General features: G+C 39.9%; 1 protein-coding gene across 3 annotated transcripts in view; it reads right to left on the reverse strand.

Moving 5' to 3' along the window:
• LOC109043182 (uncharacterized) overlaps positions 1-19,348 on the reverse strand; it is a 91,084-nt gene that overhangs the window by 15,410 nt on the left and 56,326 nt on the right. For all 3 annotated transcript variants that reach the window (XM_019060300.2, XM_019060299.2, XM_072303999.1), the window contains 4 exons: positions 8,376-8,423; positions 3,214-3,417; positions 2,808-2,923; positions 385-532 (listed from right to left, as the gene is read on the reverse strand). In XM_019060300.2, coding sequence (XP_018915845.2) covers positions 385-532; positions 2,808-2,923; positions 3,214-3,417; positions 8,376-8,423 — 516 coding nt within the window. The remainder of the gene's footprint in view (positions 1-384; positions 533-2,807; positions 2,924-3,213; positions 3,418-8,375; positions 8,424-19,348) is intronic.

Consider the following 19,348-nt stretch of genomic DNA (forward strand, 5'->3'; position numbering starts at 1 on the left):
CCCTGCTAGCACAAGTCGGATTGAAAATGTTTTTGAAATGTGTCAATGATCTGAAAACATATCTTTGAAACATTTCAATGAAACATCTTGAAAACATATCATGTGTCCAAGCGGTTTTGAAAAGGTCTCTAAAACAACTCTATGTCACCCCTAAATTTTCTTTCACAGAAACGTCCGATAGATGTTTTCCATACCATTGCAACACATTTCAGTGAGGTATCAGCCCCATATATTCGTCGCAGAAACATTCTGGAAACATTTCGGTGAGAGGCATGACCTAATGAATAATGAGAAATGATCGATATTGATGGTTGAAACTTAGATTGCCACGATATTTTTTTTACAATGAAACCAAGAAATAAGTTACAAACAAGTAGTGCTTACCACATTCATATTTTACTGGACAGCAAATTCCAGGTTGGTAAACAGGTCGGCACCCCTCAACATGGAGTGTGCATTCTTGCATAACGCAAGCAGTCCGATTGCGAATACAGTAACACAATTCACATGGTTTTTTAGGATCCGAGGGTACCTGAAAGTTAAATAAGAGTAAATGAACCATTATAATTGGAGGTAATATGCTGGCCTATGAGAGTGCTTTCATCGATAATATGTCGACGGTGAAACTACCAAACCACGCATCTCGTTTGCGGTGTTTAAAAATCTACGCTCACATTTTATTTTTTTGAAGTAGACCAAATCAATATCATTCCTTGAAATTTTCACGGAATTTTCTCCGCACAAAGAGGAAAAATCACAGAAATTTTCAAGACTGGATGTTAAGTAGTTTTTCATTTAAAAAATAAAAGTATGACAGGAAGTCTGCGACGTCACACACCGAGATACGTGGTTTGGTAGTTTCACCGTCGATGTGTAATTTCCTTCAAAACGTCTTTGATGGAAGTTAAGAAACCAGCATATTTCCGGAGAACCGAGTGTTCAAATCAACGTTTTGGAACGTTGTATTGAAATTTCACATGAATTCGTTAATTTAAAAAGAAATGACATCGAATGGGTCGGCGACGAAGCTCCAAAGCATTATCACTGGAGAAATTAAATCAAAACGCTTTCTAGTAAATTAAAAAAAATAAAATGAAATAATGTGATAGGGTGGATATCACAATCAGCCATGTGCTGTATGTTGTAGTGACAACTGTTGACATGGACATTACTGATTCATTTTTACGGCAGCAAGTATACTTATATCACGTGCGCGCTAGAGGTCAATTACTTTCTTTGCACGACGTTTAAGTCTCTGAAGTTTTTGATTCCCATGTAATAAGTAAGTTCCTTTACGTTCATTGTTTAATCTCCATAATCCATAAATCAATTAAGTTTACTTGGTGGCTTACTTATGCATCTCTATGGCGCGACGTTTAGTTTAATTTCTTTGCTAAGCGTTCAAGTCTCCAAACTTTTGGTTTTATTTAGTTGCTTCGTTATTATTGTACAGAGAAATTCAACAGCTTGGGCTTTATTTAAATTATTATTCAATAAAGTAAACAGGATTTTGTTGCTTAGGATACTAAACTATTCGTTTTCCTCTAAAGAACATCTGGTCAAAATCGCAAGCCATAATTTGCATTATAACAAATGTTTGAAATGAACCGTTTCTATAGCTAGCAAAAGCAACGATCAACATCAAGATGTGTTATTCTACGATTCGTAATAAATATTTCTCTATCTTTCATTCACCCTCGAAGCGTCAAATTGTGCATTTCTCTAGTTTTTAATTCCAATGATGCAGAATCAACTTAGAGGGTCTGCGGTTACCTAATTGTATCTATATTTTTCTCTCCACATGGACCCTCTTGTCTGACTCAATCACGCAGTTGAAGCTACCTCCGTAGAAGATTGTTCGGTAGCCATTCAAAGACCCTTTGGACGTGACATCTTTTAAACTTAAAGGGAATGAAGCCGAGATTCATTAGTTACAGAAAATCATTAAATTCGAAAAAATTGTCCATGAAACTAGCAAAGCGGGAAATTGTCACTCCCTACTTTCGAATTTTTGTAATGAAGGTTTAATTCCATTTTTTCCCGTCTACGGCTCGGCAACGCCTGACGCCAAACCAGTGGCGTGGCGTGCTTTGCGATCCATCGATATTTCCCCATTTGAAGCTGTGGTAAATAATCGATTATTAAGTTGTTCGCTGCGAACACCCTGTCTATCGATACTTTTCCATAGGTTTAAATGACCGATCAATCTATATATAGCAAAGCACGCCACGCCACTGCGCCAAATTCCCAACTTATCTACTACTTCCTTAAGTAGGCCACCAAGACAAAGATGAAGTCACTGACCCCAACCCTTGACCACGCGACGGGCACTAAATTCCGGTTTTTTCCCCAACTGTCTACCGATCAGGAATGAGGTGAGGACCAAGCAGGATCTAATGCTGTTTTTCTCTTGATGACATCACATTGTGGTCTTGGGTATTTGTGATTTAAAAAATTGAATATGTTCAGAACCTTATTTTTTTTAAATTTTTGATGAGTTACTCAATTTTAGGAAGTAGATTATAGTCCGGGAGGTTGCTGCCCCATTTCAAAATGAACATATTTTTGAAAACTTTTGAGTTTCAAAAATAGTCATAACAGCGCGGCTAAATTAGCATTGAACCCCAATAGATATGATGCCCAGACCTTCAATCAATTTAAGAAAAGCTCCGCGCCGGTTCTCACGTCATCCCAAGCTTCATTCACTCGATTCGTTATTACTACAATTATTACCCATTGAAGACTCTGTTCACGCAATTTATCCTCTTATCGGTGTTCAAGCATACTTTATATTTTATATATTTTACCTGCACTCCATCGGCAAAAAATGAATTCCTAATTGTGCATCCGTAATTATCATGCCCTCCAATCGCCGTTGTTGTGGATGGCTGCTCCGTCGTCGAAGTCAATAGTCTTACAGGCACTATTAAAACAAAAAGTGAGAAAGACGGTTAAAATTGACAAAAGCTTTCTGTAAGTAGTACTAAGTAATATTGTACATTCATATGTTAGTTATTCCCTAAAAAAGGTGCTATGGAACGCGTCGATAAACACGCTTGACGAATGAAACGGATACTATACCCTTTTCTGCTTTACCTTTCAATTATGATGGTAAATTTTTCGCTGCAAAATTACATTATTTTGTCCTGCTCGTACTTAGTTTAAGGGTCCGAAAGGTATTATGTGAGCATCGAAGATCTGAAGCTGTCTTACCCTCTGGACATGAGATGACAGGGCAACACTGTTCCGGATGTTTTTCAACAGTACAGTCTTGACCGATTGCTTTCGTGAAGGGGCAAACACGGAGGTAACACATCAGCATACGGTTATGGCACGTGCAGTTCAGACATGGCTCGTTTGTTACGATTCGGTCACCCTCCGCGTAATGTTGGAAGTTGTAATAGCATCCAGCTTCATCTGTAGCAAAGAAATGATAAAATAATTTTAAAAAAATGTAACGATACCGTATGAAACACCTTTTTGAGATATTATAACACGTGTTTAAAAACAATTGTTTTAACACCAAAGTTTCAACTTCCGCGCAGGCACGTCGGCAGGATTTTTTTAAGGGGGGGGGGGGGCTTGACAAGGTGAGGGAGGTCTGGCCTCCTCAGAATTAGAGGGTCTGGGGACACTCCTCTGGCAATTTTTTGGATAAAAAACCTTTTCTCCTTTCGGGGGGGGGGGGGGGAGCTCCCCAAGCCCCTTTCCCCTGGCTACGTGCCTGTTCTCGCCCTAAATAGCATTTCCATGAGTCTTACCAGGGTTACCCTATGCGTTAGCAATTCCACTACATTTTTTTTAATGCTGATTGTGAGTAAAAAGTGACACATTTTAAATGTCAAATAAGCAATATTGCTTATTCAAATTTTGCTATTCGGTCCAACTGACCTATAAAAAAGTGCAATTGAGAAATCATTTTCACCTGCTGATTTCCTCCAAGAGTGTAAAGACGTCTGATTAGTCTCCGTTCAAAAGGAGTTAGCTGAAACTGGATTTGTCGAAGAATACCACGAAGAGTGATTATCGAAGGGCTATTTATCGGTAAGCTATCGGTACTCTAGGCTTTACCTGTATCGGAAGAATCGATGCTTATTGGAACTTATCAGAGCTTTGTCAGTCGGCGCTTATCGGAGCTTATCAAAGTTTATCGGGGTTCCTCCCAGCTTATCAGAGGTTCACATAACTTCAAGAAGTTTGGCGGTTTCAGCTGTATCCAGAGACAAGCGACCTTCCCCTGGCCTCTTGGCGACAGGTGGAAACTTCTACTTTCGGAGTTTCAACACTTCCCTCTGGAAAATTTTAAAGGAGCAACAGTCATCACCCTATTTTGGGCTGCTGGCCCACCCACTAGGCGACTGATGAGCTTCGGGTGAAGTCATGAACCAAACAAGTCTAACAAACGTCAGTTCGTTTGCAAAACGAAAATTCCAACTCGTGGTTAACCATCGACCAAGTAGGTAAGTTAGCAGTTGAATGCTGGAGTCCCTGAAAGTAAAAGCTCCCACAATTTCCTGATACCATTGGAAGGTCTCTTGTCTCTGGCTGTATCGGAACGGCACTACTGCGAGACGGTTCGAAGCGGCCATTAACTACCGATGCACAACGTCATGGGGAGGAGCGAAGCGGAGGGAAGTTAGCGGCAATCAGGCATCGAATTCGGGGAAATCTTTCAGTCTCCGCGTTGCTCTACTTCCGCCTTATCCTCTAAAGTCGTCTCTTCCTGATGATCGCCGATCCTGGATGTCAAAAATTCCGAACATGGTGTTTCCGCTTATCGTGGTCTGGTTTACAGGGTATGACTCATCGGAGCCAACCTCCACTCCGGCCGTTGACACTTTGACTCACTCCTCTCTGTTGTCTGCGGAGTTCTCAGTTGCTTCGACGGTAGGTGGCGGCGATGCGGTGCTTATAAGAATTGAAATGGCACGCGCATCGAACTTTAGCGTTTAAAAGCTGCCAGCAATGGACCACTAGACAAGGTACGAAGCTACGCATTCTAATGCAGGTTTTTTAATCACAATTTGAGGTAAAACACGATTCATACTGGAAAAAAAAACACATTGGATCCAGAGTCCAGACTCTTAAAAACATCGACAAGAAAAAATACTCTCGATTCAATCAGATTGAAGCTTAAATCAAGAACCAAGCCTCTTAATTTGAGCGGATTTCCTCTTGATTAAAGCTTAAATCTGATTGAATCAAGAGTCCTTTTTCTTGTCAATGTTTTCAAGAGTCTGGACTCTAGATCCAATGTGTTTTTTTCCCAGTGCACGCAACGAAAATTACTGAAATTAACTCCTAATTAAGATACATAACGACGGTGTAAGTCCGTAACCACGTAATTCGGTTCATCGCAGACGTCCTGTCATACTTTATTTTTTAAATGGTAAACTGCTCAACGGAAATACTTGAAAACTACTGTGATTTTTCTTCTCTGTGCGAAGAAAATTCTGCAGAAACTTCAAAGAATGATGTCGATTTGGACGTATTTCTGTTAAACGGAACTAAGCGCCAAATTGAGTTTCTTCTTGAGGATTTTAGAATCTCGGATAGTGCGTTCTGTCAGACGGAACTAAGCGCCATGGAAAAGCATTGCGAGTATAGGACGGAACGATCAGCGCGTTCCGCAACACCCGCCAATCCAAGCCCACCCCCCCTTCCTCCCTCTATGGCGCTTAGTTCCGTTTGATAGAAATACGTCCATTTGATCATCTTTAAAATATAAAGTAGGCAAGGAAAAAATATTGCTCTATTAAGAAGTCCACCAAACCGTTGTAGTAGGCGATTTGACTCAAATAGACAATCGTTTTTCTTGTGACCGGGCAATTCGAATTCCCGTCGTCAATGTACGATAAAAACGTTAATATCTTGGTTAAGAGTTGTTTTCACTTGTTTTTCATGCGAGAATCGTGTTTTACATGCAATTCAATGTCTTAAATTGAATTGCATGGTGACGAAACTCGGGCGCCAACCAGCCTCGCTAATGCTGGTGGGTGCTTTATCGTAGAGATGAGCTGGAGTTTGAAGAGCTATTGAGGAACAAAAAAAGTCTAGACTATGGATTTCTCAAACTTTATCTGGAAATATACGAATACGGGTTATTCAAATAGTCTTTACAATTAGCGATGCAGCGGAAAAAATGCTTACTGCTTTAAGAAACCAAATGCAATTAAGCGTCATAATAATGCGGTACGCGGAGATTCAAATTACACAAATATCAATTCCTTAGCTAGCGAAAATACAATGGTAAAGTCACAAAATGCGATACAGAGACAATACAAACAGTACAGCAGTACACGTATTGATTTTAGGAAGAACAAATACCCTCCCTAACATAAGGGCGTATCTACACTCTGCAATGATCGCTGTCGTCCATAAAATTCAATGTTTTTCCAGGCTCATCCCAATGTGTATTTACGCCCTTATGTCAGCTGAGTAACGAATATAAAATTAAACCAGAAAAAATGCAATACACAAAGGCTCATGGTATACGTATACATTCTGGATATGGACAAAATATAAGCATAATTTACATAGAAAGTCAAAGTAACGATAGGCAAAATAACTCATCAGCATTTAGGCAAGAAAAAAGTGAAAAATACAAGGCAAAGAATGAAATAAGATAAAGTACCAGAAGATAGTAGACGGTAGACGAAAAACGGTAAGCGGTAGACTGTATCGGTACATTAGGAAGTGAAGAAAATTCTATGCTGGGCCTTGCGACGAAGTCGTGGCGTGTCGCTTGCGGCTGGCGGGGATGGAGAGAACAAGCTCGAAATGTTGCCTTGAATTTGCAAAAAAATTGAAATAACGAAAAAATAATGAGAAATAAGATTTTCAAGAGAAAAAGATAATAAGAAAGGAAAACATGCCAATATTTTCAAGTTGACAATGTAATATGTATAAATACGGGTAAAAAATTTGAAGTATATGTTGCTTATTGAAATGAACTCCCGCATAAGTATCTTTCTAGTGTGTCCAATAGAGAATACATTTTGAGCAGATAAATTAATTTTTTATGCCAAGAAAGGACAAAAAAGTCGTTTGGATCCAGAATTTTCGTGACCTGAACATAGGGTTTAAAACTTTCAAATAACTCTTTCTCGAAATTACTCGAATAGAACGTAACTCAGGTTTAGTCCGACATTTCTGGAGTTTTATGATGTAAAATGTTTGAAGATCACTTATCTTCACTAGAACACCGATTCCTGAATTTAAGGTTTTTGTGGAAGGAACCTATCCCTCAAACGGCGGTCACATACATTTTTATTTATTCAATGTTTTTGGATCTTCATCTGAGACATTTTGAAGTGGCTAGAGGTAACCTTTAAGATATTACTCGTGCAAGAGACTAGGACTTAGTATCATGTCGATAAAGCAATTGTGAGGTCACGCATCAAAATAATGCTCCATACGGCTATGATAGTGTATTTTCGATACCACGCATCAAAAAACGCATTAAACGTATGTAACTCCAAAAACCGTATCTCCAAAAAAGAACACCATCATCAACAGATGCGGATGAGACGAGTAATTGATTGTAATCAACTTAAAATTAAAAACAAAGCTCCACCGACTAGGTACCTAGGTAGGTGCCAAGGTTTTCCCTGGTAGTGGTTGAAGTGTTTTTCAGGGTTTAAAAATTTGCGCAAAAGTTCAGTAAGAGGAAGAAAAATACCCCCCTTCAATCAAAAGTACACCATATCAGTCCACCATGGAAGGCACTAAAATAACAAAATCCATTCTCTACATGCATGCTCAGCCTTTCAAAGAAGAAATAAAACAATTAAATGAAAGAAAATGAAGAATATTACCAATCTTTCCTAAGTCATTCGGGAACAACCTATTCAAATGCGAGATGGGATCATCATGAATCATTGTCATTCATACTCCGCAGCATAGGTAGCTCTAATAGCGTCTTCATCAGTGGCGAGGAGTGAATGATCGATTATCGATATTCCCCTGTTTGAAACTATGGTAGGCAATCGATTATTAGGGTGTTCGTCGCGAGCACCATGTTTATCGATCCTTATCCATAAGTTTAAATGGCAGATCAATCGATTTATCGCAAAGCTTGCCACGCCACTGAGTCTTCATGCCCTGGGTACACCTTCTGTATTCCAATGAGTCAATAAATCATACACATTTCACAGCCATTTCATTTTCTTTCGGGAACGTGCCACTAATTCAGCTAAGGGCGTTTGCGTGCCGATATAAATATACTGTGTGCATCTCTTAGAGGTATGATGTATTGACAATCAGAAAATGAGAAAATTTGAGAATGGAAAGGAAATTGTATCGAAGAGGTATAGTAATCTCTCAAAGACTTTAAATAATGTTTTTTAAAAAAATAATCATAACATTGAACATACCAGTGACGTAGTCAACATCTTGGGTTCCTGCTTCATCTTGCACCGGAGCTGGAAAAAACAACAACAAAAATAAAATAATTAGCTTAAGTTCAAGCTTGCTGCAATGGTGATTAAAAGTTAAATGAAAAGTCTTAATTTAACCAACAAGTAACCTGTTGAAAGATACCAGTGCACTGATGAACAAAACATTGCTTGTGTTTTCGATGTATCAAAATTTAGACTATCATTAATGAAATAGAGACGGTCAGAGAAGAACAAAATGTTCAAACGGTGAATTCTCGCTTCCAAACTATCCTTGTTCAAATGATTTTATGGAAGAGACTCGAAGGCACCGCGCACTCTTTGAAGAAATTTCTACAAGATCACACGCCGCGCATGTTGCATCACTCACTTATGAAGGAAAAAATTGGACCTGGAACTCATAAACGAATTTTGCTCTCTCAGTGAATTATACACCAAGCGAGATGTATTATTCAAACTGGAGCTAACCTAACGTTATTCACAATTGATTTGCTTCTAGGAAATGCATTCAATCTATCTACATAATAAATGATACTGTATACGTTGTGGTGCTGTAAGCGTTTCCTAAAAGTTTCTTTCCGAAATCTACTCACCTAACTGTTTTGAAAAAAAAAGAAGAAAAAAAAATTCAGCAGTCCCTTTCTGCCCCATGAAGAATATTAAAATTTTGTCCTCTTAAATACAGTGATATCCCTTACGACATAAAATGGAAATTTCGAAAATAGGGACTAGCGAACGGCCGCCATTATGTGTTTGGGCTTCAGACGCTTCCTGTAGGAAAGTCCTTTTGTTAAGGTTGTCACCATCCAAATTCTAATTCCAAACACCATAACGAAGATATTGATACCATACAACCAACTTTTTCAGAAAGTAGCCAACGGGACAGGATTTTTGTACATATCAGATCAGACTATACTTGCCGAGTTATGGCTCTGCTTCTGTGCCGCGGTTATTCGGAAACTTTCGTTTGAAAAAAGTCAGTCTCTTTTCCTTTGTTGGTAACGCACGTCAAAGGAAGAGTAGCTATCCTTGATAACCAACATTTTTCCTGATTATGCAAGTAAAAATACTGAAAAATTCACTTTTCAGCCCCGCTTGTTTCAAAATTGGCGACTAGAAAGTTCGATGTGTGAAAGCTACGTTGCTATGTGCTCAGGAAGTTGTACAGAACATCATGCACTTTTAAAAATCTGGGAGTTCATCTAATCAATACTTCTAGTTTCTTATGGGTCCGCCATTCCCCGCCATTCAGTTCGCCATCGTCGGCCGCCTGTGGTGTAATAGTTGTAGCGGTGGCTCTATAAGATCAGGAGATCCCGGGTTTGATTCCCGGGTAGGCGACCCGAGTTTGATGGTCTCAAACAACGGTTGCCTCGGGTTGGTAATACATTACGGCCTGAGGGGGTGGGGCTGCAACCGAGAGCGCAGGTTTGCCACTTGTGTGGTATTTGAAGTAGAAAAAAAATCAGCAAGACTTTGAATGACGTGTGGCCAAAATCATTCTGAGCGTAGTGAACTTGCAATGTGCTCAATTCCCTTCACGGCCAAGACAGCCTCTTCCTATCTTGCCGTACACTTTTCCCAAGCGTTCATGTAGTTTCCCTGAGTGTAGTGTATTTCACCACTACTGTCCGGAGTTATCCCCCGCGGCCCATGGTGTCGTGCTAAGGGAGAACGCCGTATGAACATTCGAGGGTTGCCAAATTTCCCTGGATAAAACATTTATTTTTTACGAAATTTATTCAAATTTTTCCTTGAAATTTTCGGATATTTTAGATTGAGCTGCGAGCAAAATTGTATGAAAAATTTGAAGAAAAATATTTACAACTCCCTCAATAAATATGTATTTTATTAAAGGAAATTAGGGAACGCCCAAAGTTTCATATCGACGATGTAAATCGACAATCACATAACTTGGTTTGCAACGTCGCAGACTTCCTGTCATACTTTATTTTTTAAACTGAAAATTACTCAACGGCAATTCTTTAAAACCGCCGTGATTTTTCTGCTCTGTGCGCAGAAAATTCTGCAAAAATGTCAAAGAATAATGTCATTTGTTCTCCTTTAAAAAGATAACAGAGAGGCGGAGATTTTCAGACACAGCAAACGAGCTGCGAACTTACGCCGCCGATATGACGTTCTGCCTTAGCACGGCAGCATTGGAGTATGCACAGATTCCTCTTTGATTACCGAAATTAATTACGAGTAAACGGCCCATTCCTAACAGAGTGTATCAAACGATAACGAAATTAAGCTGGCGCCAAATCCCTCGCTCGGCTTACGTGCAGGGTCCCTTCATGATGAATGAACTCGTTGAATTTTACATCCTTGTTGGCAGGGAAAGGATCGAGACGACGGATCCAGTCAAATAAATGAGAGCGCGAATAAATGAGCTAGTGGCGCCGGGGAAGAGGGGCGGGGGGAAGGGGTAGGGGCCGGGGGGGGGGGGGCAGCGAAAGCTCAACAATCAGGCGGTAGCGAGCGGTGCATTCAATGTCACGACATAACCACCGCGCGGCGCGACCTCGACTACGACCACGATTGCGCGAAATTCCCCATCAGCGTTGCACTCTTCCGCGGCGTACCCATCCATTTGCCAGTTGGATGGATGATCTCAGTTGGGCGATGGCCAACGAAAAATGGGTAGCTGTCTGGCATCCAACGAGCCTCGGCCAACCAGGACACTCATCTTCTCTTGCATATCCGCGCGCAATCCCGTTGACTCTCTTAACTGCACTTCCTCATCCCCAGTTACGAGTCCAGCGTTGCCTTCCGATCGGGCTTCGCCTGGATTCCGGGAGCCCCGCGAAAATGAGGGATAGGAAAGCTGAAGCTCTGAAGAGTGCCTTAATGGGGAGAGTGTGACAACCCATTTCCGATTGGCTTGCCCACCGTGGGCTTCATAAAATTCTTATTCTTAGGAACCAAAAATTTGGCTCTCTTTAATCTACTCTTGGTAACGTAGAAGACATTTCATATCGAGCCATTTTTGAATTGATGGTTTAAGTTTTAAACCATGTATCTCGACTTAAACTTTGCAAACTTCCTCTTTTTTAATTTTTTCCCTTTTTTTGTGAAAAACTAATTGACTGAATTATTCTGTGGATTAGTTTTTCAAGTAATTTATTGACAATTGGTACCGGAGAACCTCTTGGCCAGCTTTGCATGCAGACAATTCAAAATCGTAGAAACTGAAGTTTTAATCGCTTGCACCGGCGTGAAATAGTCTCAAATCATATATTTAAGGCGCATTCACTCAGTTTTAAAATAAAATGTGTACACTACATTTAAAAATATATTTTCGAGCTATACTTCCACTATGGCAAGGAGAGTAAAATGTTCGACAGGTGATAATCACCAAAAGTTGGCCCTCCATTTCGAAGCGAGTGACTGCCATCATATTTGTTCCTAGGGTTCTCCATGGTGCCATGGTTCATACGCTCTCCATGAAGTAGTATAAAAACCCTACGCATATTGTTATCTTCATGAGGACATTACGTCCCTAGGAAGAAATAACATCGATTATACGAATACTGGTTTCCGATTCGTATGACCCAGTATAATTTTTGGATCTATCCACTGAAGAACTCAGTCGTGAAGAGCCAACTTCGCTTCGCTGCATTTAGTCAAAATATTCGATAGAATATACGATTCTCATCATACAGGTAACCTGCTGGTTTCCAGCAGGGAAACGTAAGACCCGCACCAATAGCTATCATATATCAATGTATAATAGGCAAGCCCGCCTCCAGTCCTGCCATGCCAATGAAGAACGCCGTATGGACATTCGAGAGTTGCCAAATTTCCTAGAATAAACATTTTGTTTTAGAGGAAAGTTATCAATATTTTTCCTCGAAATTTTTAGGAACTTTAGATGAAATTGCAAACAGTATTACCTGAATAATTGGAAGAAAATTATCCATGAGTTTACTAGGAAATTCGTGTTTTATCACTCGAAATTCTGCAACGCCTGAGGGTTTATACGGCGTTTTTCCTTAGCTCGGCAGAGTAGTATCATGATTGTGGGTCATGCTGAGTACTGACAACGCGAAGACTGGGCTTATCGGAGGTTGCAACTTTGCAGTGGCTGTGCGGAGCTGTCAGCACACCTCGTTTCTGACTACCGATTAATCCCGATAGTCGTCAGAAACGGCCGGCTCCATCGGAATAGCAGCAGTCCGATTGTTGAAAGTTTGTGCTCGACGTATGGACATACGACAAGATTGAGGTGTAATGTAGTTACTTGACTGTTTATGCATCCTTGTATGTACTACCGCACCAGTTTTCGTGCGGGAAGTCTTTTTTGAACAATTCTCCCTCTTCGAAATTACGTAAACGGGATATGAAGATTGCTCGGCAATTCTTCTTTCTAACCGAATTGATAACATAAAATTATGTAAATTGTATTCCATTATTCTTCATACAAACAAGTGCTTTCAGCGTAGGTACCTATTGACTCCGGACATGCGTCTACCGCCTTCATTCCGATTGAGAAACATACCATATCTTCAAAAACGACGTTAGTCATCTTATACATATTTTTATAGAAAGGCGCATACGGGCTAGAAAAGAAACACTTGTGCGACACCATATCAAAGGACACATAATATAATCGAAAATTCTTGGATACCACGCTCATCCAAAGGGTGTTTAAATTGCGTTTTTATCTCCTCTAAAACGGCTTAATTCATGCATTCTTATAAAAAGGGTACATGTGAGCTATAGATGTCTCATCGACGGTAAGATGAGTACCAGTGAGCGTCGCGGCGTGGCACACCGACACCGGCACCGGTTCGACAAAGAATACGAGCGACTAGCCTAGAGTGATGGTGGAAAAGTTATTTTTAAACATATTTAGACAGTTATTAGTGAGGCTTACAGATTAACGTAACCGGTACTCCGTCTGTGGGTCACGGGTTCAACGATTCTTCGCCACGCTGCAGTCAGGCACCCCACGTGGGGAATATTTTAATTTACAAATGTAGCCAGATGTGCATTCCATTATGTACCGATCATATGCATAGCTAGAAAATTTGTGTGTGAGAGCGAGTGTGGGAAGGAGGGGAGAGAGGAGGGCCCATTTACCCCTGTAGAGTAGCCACACGGTCACAACTTTTCGAGGGAAGGGGGGGGGCAGCCTCCGAGGGGCCGGGTTCCCAAAGTTCTTCCCCTCTCTCGCAGCTACGCTCATGCTTTCGACACTTTTGACGGATGTTTCAGCGACTTTTTGTTTGATCTCCTCTTTCGCCGTCGCAATGAGACATGATGACCTATGCCGGTGACTGGAGACACAAGACCAGTTCGCGTCTCGACTTATAATATTACCGCGCCTCTTCTAACCTCTTCATTGACAATTTTACCACAAAAAACAATCTTATTACATTTTGAGGCGTGGCGTGGCGTGCTTTAGGATACATCGATTGATCTGCCATTTAAATCTATGAAAAAGTATCGATTATCAAGAAGTTCGCAACGAACACCTTGTACGGAAAAAATTGAATGTTGAGTTAGCATTTATACTGTTAAAAAGATGTCCGACAAGTTTCAAATGCTGATTTTACAATACAAAAATGCTAACTTAACATTTTAATGTGTACGTTTTGCAGTGGGCGTAGTTACGTTAGCATTTTTAAAATGTAAAATCAGCATTTGAAACTTGTCGGACATCTTTTTAACAGTATAAATGCTAAATCAACATTCAATTTCTTTCCGTGATAATCGATTCTTCACTGCAGTTTCAAATGGAGAAATATCGATAATCAATCCTTCACGCCACGCCATTGCTACACGTGCGCTCCACTCGCGTCCAACGTCCAGCTGGGACGAACGCGCGAAGCGCGCCAACTACATAAGCTTGATTTTACACTTGATTCTTTTTTTTGGAAGGTCATTTTTGGACTTACTGTTTCCCATAGCAACTTCAGTATTACGGGTGGAAAATAAGGAGCGAATAGGTTCCGATTTGTGTCTAGGGTGGCCCGGAAGCAACTGCGAGGAGGCTCCGCTGGAATGCCGCAGATCTAAAATGAGATGGGTACCTTGCCTTACTCATCGGGTTGACGAGGGCCAAGGGCCGCCCGCACGGTGGATCGGCCCATTGGAAAGCCGAGTGCTCCAGCGCAATCCCAAGGGAGACCTACTTATACTGGTTTATCGAGGAATAACGCCGTATACACATTCAATCGTTGCCAAATTTCACCGAGTGGAACATTCACGTTTTCGGAACTCTATGAATATTAAATCTTGGACTCATACACCAGTCCGAATTGAAACGCTGGGTGCAGTAACATGGAAAAAGAAGGTAGTCGACACAACCAGCGGCTAGTTAATTATGCGCCAGCTACCGTGCGGTAGTTACGATAACTACCGCGGTGGAGGTCACAACTAACCCGGTAGTTACATCAACATCCATGGGTGTTGATGTAACTAGCCACTGGTTGTGTCGACTATCCTATTTTTCCGTGAAGGCATTTCTTGGTTGCTGTGTCTCAGAATCTGCGCTAGCCGTTCTATCCAGTATAATTTAAGCAAATTTTAAGGAATTATATGACATTTTACTGAATTTTTTTCATTTTTTTCAGTTTTTAAACCTGTATGCTCTCTAAAAATTCCAAGACATTTCTCGACAAAAGAAAACTTCCAGACTCAATTTTTTCTCCGCATACCCTCATAATTTGACACGACGAAGAAGTCAAAGGACTTTTTCGAGATTATACCCCACCACAAGTGTTTCGTAATGCGTAAGTGGGTCACGCCATGTAGATTTAAGTTGAACCAAGTTTTTCAAAAAATATGGGGGCTCTTTGCAGTAGAATTTCCCTTTTATTTCTCATGAAGAATGAAATCCCACTCTCATGAATTCGTTTAAAGCTATTCATCGTAATTAACTACAGAAGATTCATTCGCTTAAATCTGTCCAAAAAACTCAACTTTGCAGTAAAACTAATGATTTTACTGAAGTTTTATTTACTTTGAGGTCCTTCTCTTTAGAATGGGAAAAGCCGAATCAATTCAGAGAGAGAATCCAATTGCATGGTTGATTTCCTCTCAGATTTCTGATAAGTGGGATATTAATGCAGAGAAACGAACCGATTCGACGGATAGTGTTTTTTAGGGGTTGCCTCCTCCAATCAACTGAAAATCAGGCCTCTTGTGTGCTACCAAACTTGGTTCCTCCTTGTAGGTATTTGGTCCATTAGATGGGACAGCGGAAGCACTGTGCGACGCCACCGGGCATGACCGGGTGCTTTTATACCTCGATCCACCGTTGACCGTGCGGAGGATGCAAGTTGGCCAGCAGCGTTGCCAAATTACACGAACTTTCTTGGATACAACAATGTAACAGGTTACTCCAAAGGACAATAGACACTATCTCATGGCTGCGGATCAAGAATGCAAAGTGTTCGGTGTGCTACTGATTACAGATGTGGATAAACTGATAAAAATATTTGTGTTCTTGTGTTGCTTTTGGTTAATATAGGAAGTGAAACACAAACTAACACAAATTTCGTGTTGACTTTGGTACACTTAGCCGGCGAATTTAGCGCAGAAAAGAATGGAGGGACTGGGTAAATTTCTCCGATTGCGACGTTGGTATGCACCACTCGTTTTTTATTAATTTTCTTCTGGCTTCACTGGAAAAAAACCACATTGGATCTAGAGTCCAGACTCTTGAAAACATTGACAAGAAAAAATACTCTTGATTCAATCGGATTTTTGCTTGAATCAAAACGATATCCGCTTGAATCAAAACGATATCCGCTTAAATTAAGAGGCTTGGTCCTTGATTTAAGCTAGATTCTGATTGAATCAAGAGTACTTATTCTTGTCGATGTTTTTAAGAGTCTGGACTCTAGATCCAATGTGTTTTTTTTCCAGTGTGGCATTTTCTCTTGAAATTGTCAACCAAAGGTTAGGGTTATTTTGTGATTTACTTCCCGTATTAACCGTGCTGCCGGTTTTAACGAGTGTCACCTAATAAGAAAATTCCTTTTACCTTAAAACCTTTTTTTCCAGCTCGGTGGCACTATGCATGCATCTCAGATTTGCATGCGCACGTGCTAACTTCCGGCCGTTATACATTTTCGTTGAATTGACATCAAAGTTGGTATTAAATCTCATAACTCGTTTCTGAAAAAAGAGCTTATTAGGACGTCCTTAGTCTTACCTTCACAATTTAAAAAATATAACGATCACAATAATTTAAAGATTCGTTAATTTAAACAGCGTATATTTGCAGGGATACGGAGCCAAGATAAGCTTGCAGTTTTAGCATAAGTGTGATGCAAGCAATACGCAACAGCTTACCTCCCGAGTGTCTTGTAATTTATTGAAATTTGTGTCAGTGGCTCGGGAAAAAATCGTTTTGCGAGTAATGTGTTCCGGACGAGTTCCGCTCGCTAATCGGCTCATTACCATATACCTATCATCACACCACTTAAATTGCACGGATTAAATCGGATTACAACATTTTTGAGACGCTGATGGAGCGGCTAGTCTCAATGTTGACGGGGGATAATAAACCAATTCCTTCAACTTTACACCAACGTTTCTTTGGAACAGTTTTGGGAACGGCATAAATCGCAGCGCGATATCGTCTCTGAGAGCGAGACTGAAATCCATTGTCTATTAAACACGCTCTGAAGCATTTACAAGAGCAGGGTTCGTCATTAAAGATCATTTAATGTTTTAAACATAAATCAAAATGCATTTACTTTACTATAATTTGCTTATACACTGGAAAAAAACACATTGGATCTAGAGTCCAGACTTTTAAAAACATCGACAAGGAAAAATACTCTTGATTCAATCGGATTTTTGCTTAAATCAAGAGCCAAGCCCTTAATTTGAGCGGATGTCCTTTTGATCTAAGCAAAAATCTGATTGAATCAAGAGTATTTTTTCTTGTCAATGTTTTCAAGAGTCTGGACTCTAGATCCAATGTGTTTCATTTTTTCTAGTGTAAATGACGCCTACTGCAAATACCACCTTACAAACATTCACATTCTTGAGTATTTTTTGCCAAAAAATAATATTGAATGCGTTAATATCATAAAAAAGCGACGTGTTGTTTGTATTTAATAACAACATAAAGATGGCACTGATTCATTTTTACGTCGGCATCGAATTAAAATACTGCCCTATCACTTGAGGCTGTTAACTTTCTTTGCCCGGCGTCTAAGTCTCTGAAGTTGTGATTTTATTTAAATCAGCTGATCCATGTTCAATGTTCACTCTTCATCATTCATGAATCAATGAAGTATACTTCGTGACTATCATTTAAGTATGCTTTCCTTTAATTTACTTTCTTTGCTAAGCGTTCAAGTCTCCAAAATTTGTTATTTTATGTAAAGTAAAATTGATTGATGTAAATTGCTTATCCTTTTCTTTGCCTAGCGTTTATGTTTCCAAGGGTATGATTGTATCACATAACTTGTGATGTGTAGATTGTTCATTTTTCTCTACCTATCCAAAATTGAAATTCCCAAACCAAAAGTCTACGGAACTCAAAGTATACGGAGAACGAATGTCACCATGCGCACTTTTTTGGATTTAAATTTAATTTAGAGCAACCGGTTGCTTCTTCCTGAGAAAGGTCAACAATTGCTTTTTGTTAGTGAAAAGTAGAACTTAGAGCCTTTCAGATTTTCCTCTTGAATTTCTTTTTCTCATGAAACCTGAGACTTAAAGTTTTATTCTCCATTCTGACCAATCAAGACACTTTAAATGAGATCAACTGAGACAGCGATTGTCCTTTTTGTGGCGTAAAAGGTCGGCACGTTATTAGGTACTAAACTGGATTCGTCGAGATCTTTCTTCACTTTTTAAAACGGATTTTCTCGCATATTGGAGGGGTTCTGTTCGCACCGTTTTGCAGTAATTGGCCATAGAATGCCATCGCCTAAAATTTGGGTTGGTACCGACCATAGAGTTGTAAGACAGAACAATAATCCGGGCAAGACCAGTACCTACCCAAAATCTAGGTGATGCCATTTGACCTACCTTTCTATGAGCACTAAACCTTGTTTCCCGGGCGCATTTGTATCCTATCTAAACCCTGCATGCAGATATAGGACTGAATTATTTAGCAGGATTGCCACTATGTGCTGCAGGTTTTAAGACTACTCTCCGAATTAATTGAAAGTGTAGGTGGGAAAACTATGCGTAGAGGACATATAAAGTCATTTTTGGATAATAGCGCTCAAAGTTTCAAAATATATTTACACCGAGTTCATTCCTTTTGAGAATTTAGTTTTCCCGCAATAGTAAGACATTTGAATACATGTTCTAATCTTGTAGAATTATAATTTTATGAAAATATATTCAGTATATGCCACTGAAGGAGTAATATAAGATACAAAATATCACTGTTGTAGAAACACATGTTTCTCTTAGGATTTACATAAATAACTGAGATAATCCGAGTAGGCCTTAAATACGCCGAATAAGTAAGTGTAGAAATCTGCATTTAAAGCAGGTGAAGTTCAATTTAGCCCCCCCCCCCTTCCCCCGTAAAGCAAGATTTTACTGGAAAAGGACATTAAAAGGAACTTGTTAAACAATGCAAATTAATTATTTTCATTCTGCCTATCTTTCATGGTAACTTTCTCAAAATCTCACAATTCGTGATCCATTACTGGCACCGCTGGTTACCTTCCTGCTAGTAAAAGCTGCTTCATTGAACAATACTCCGTCATTTCTTTCAATAGGTGGACAATGAAGGAGTTGGTGATAAAATCTGACATTCATCAGTCTCTAAGCTTACATTTTCTCAAAGAGAAGAGGTCTTTGCTGTTACAAAAGACATGATGTTATTGATATCCTGTTATTTTTAGAAGAAATCTCGAATCTCGCTCAAACATTGAGAGAACAATACAAATCGCCAGGTAACACTAGCACATTTGCTTGGTACAGAAATTAGTTCTCCGGATAAATGCCCCCAGGCAGGCTGT

This window comes from Bemisia tabaci, chromosome 1 (genome assembly GCF_918797505.1).
Source record: "Bemisia tabaci chromosome 1, PGI_BMITA_v3".
NCBI lineage: Eukaryota > Metazoa > Arthropoda > Insecta > Hemiptera > Aleyrodidae > Bemisia > Bemisia tabaci.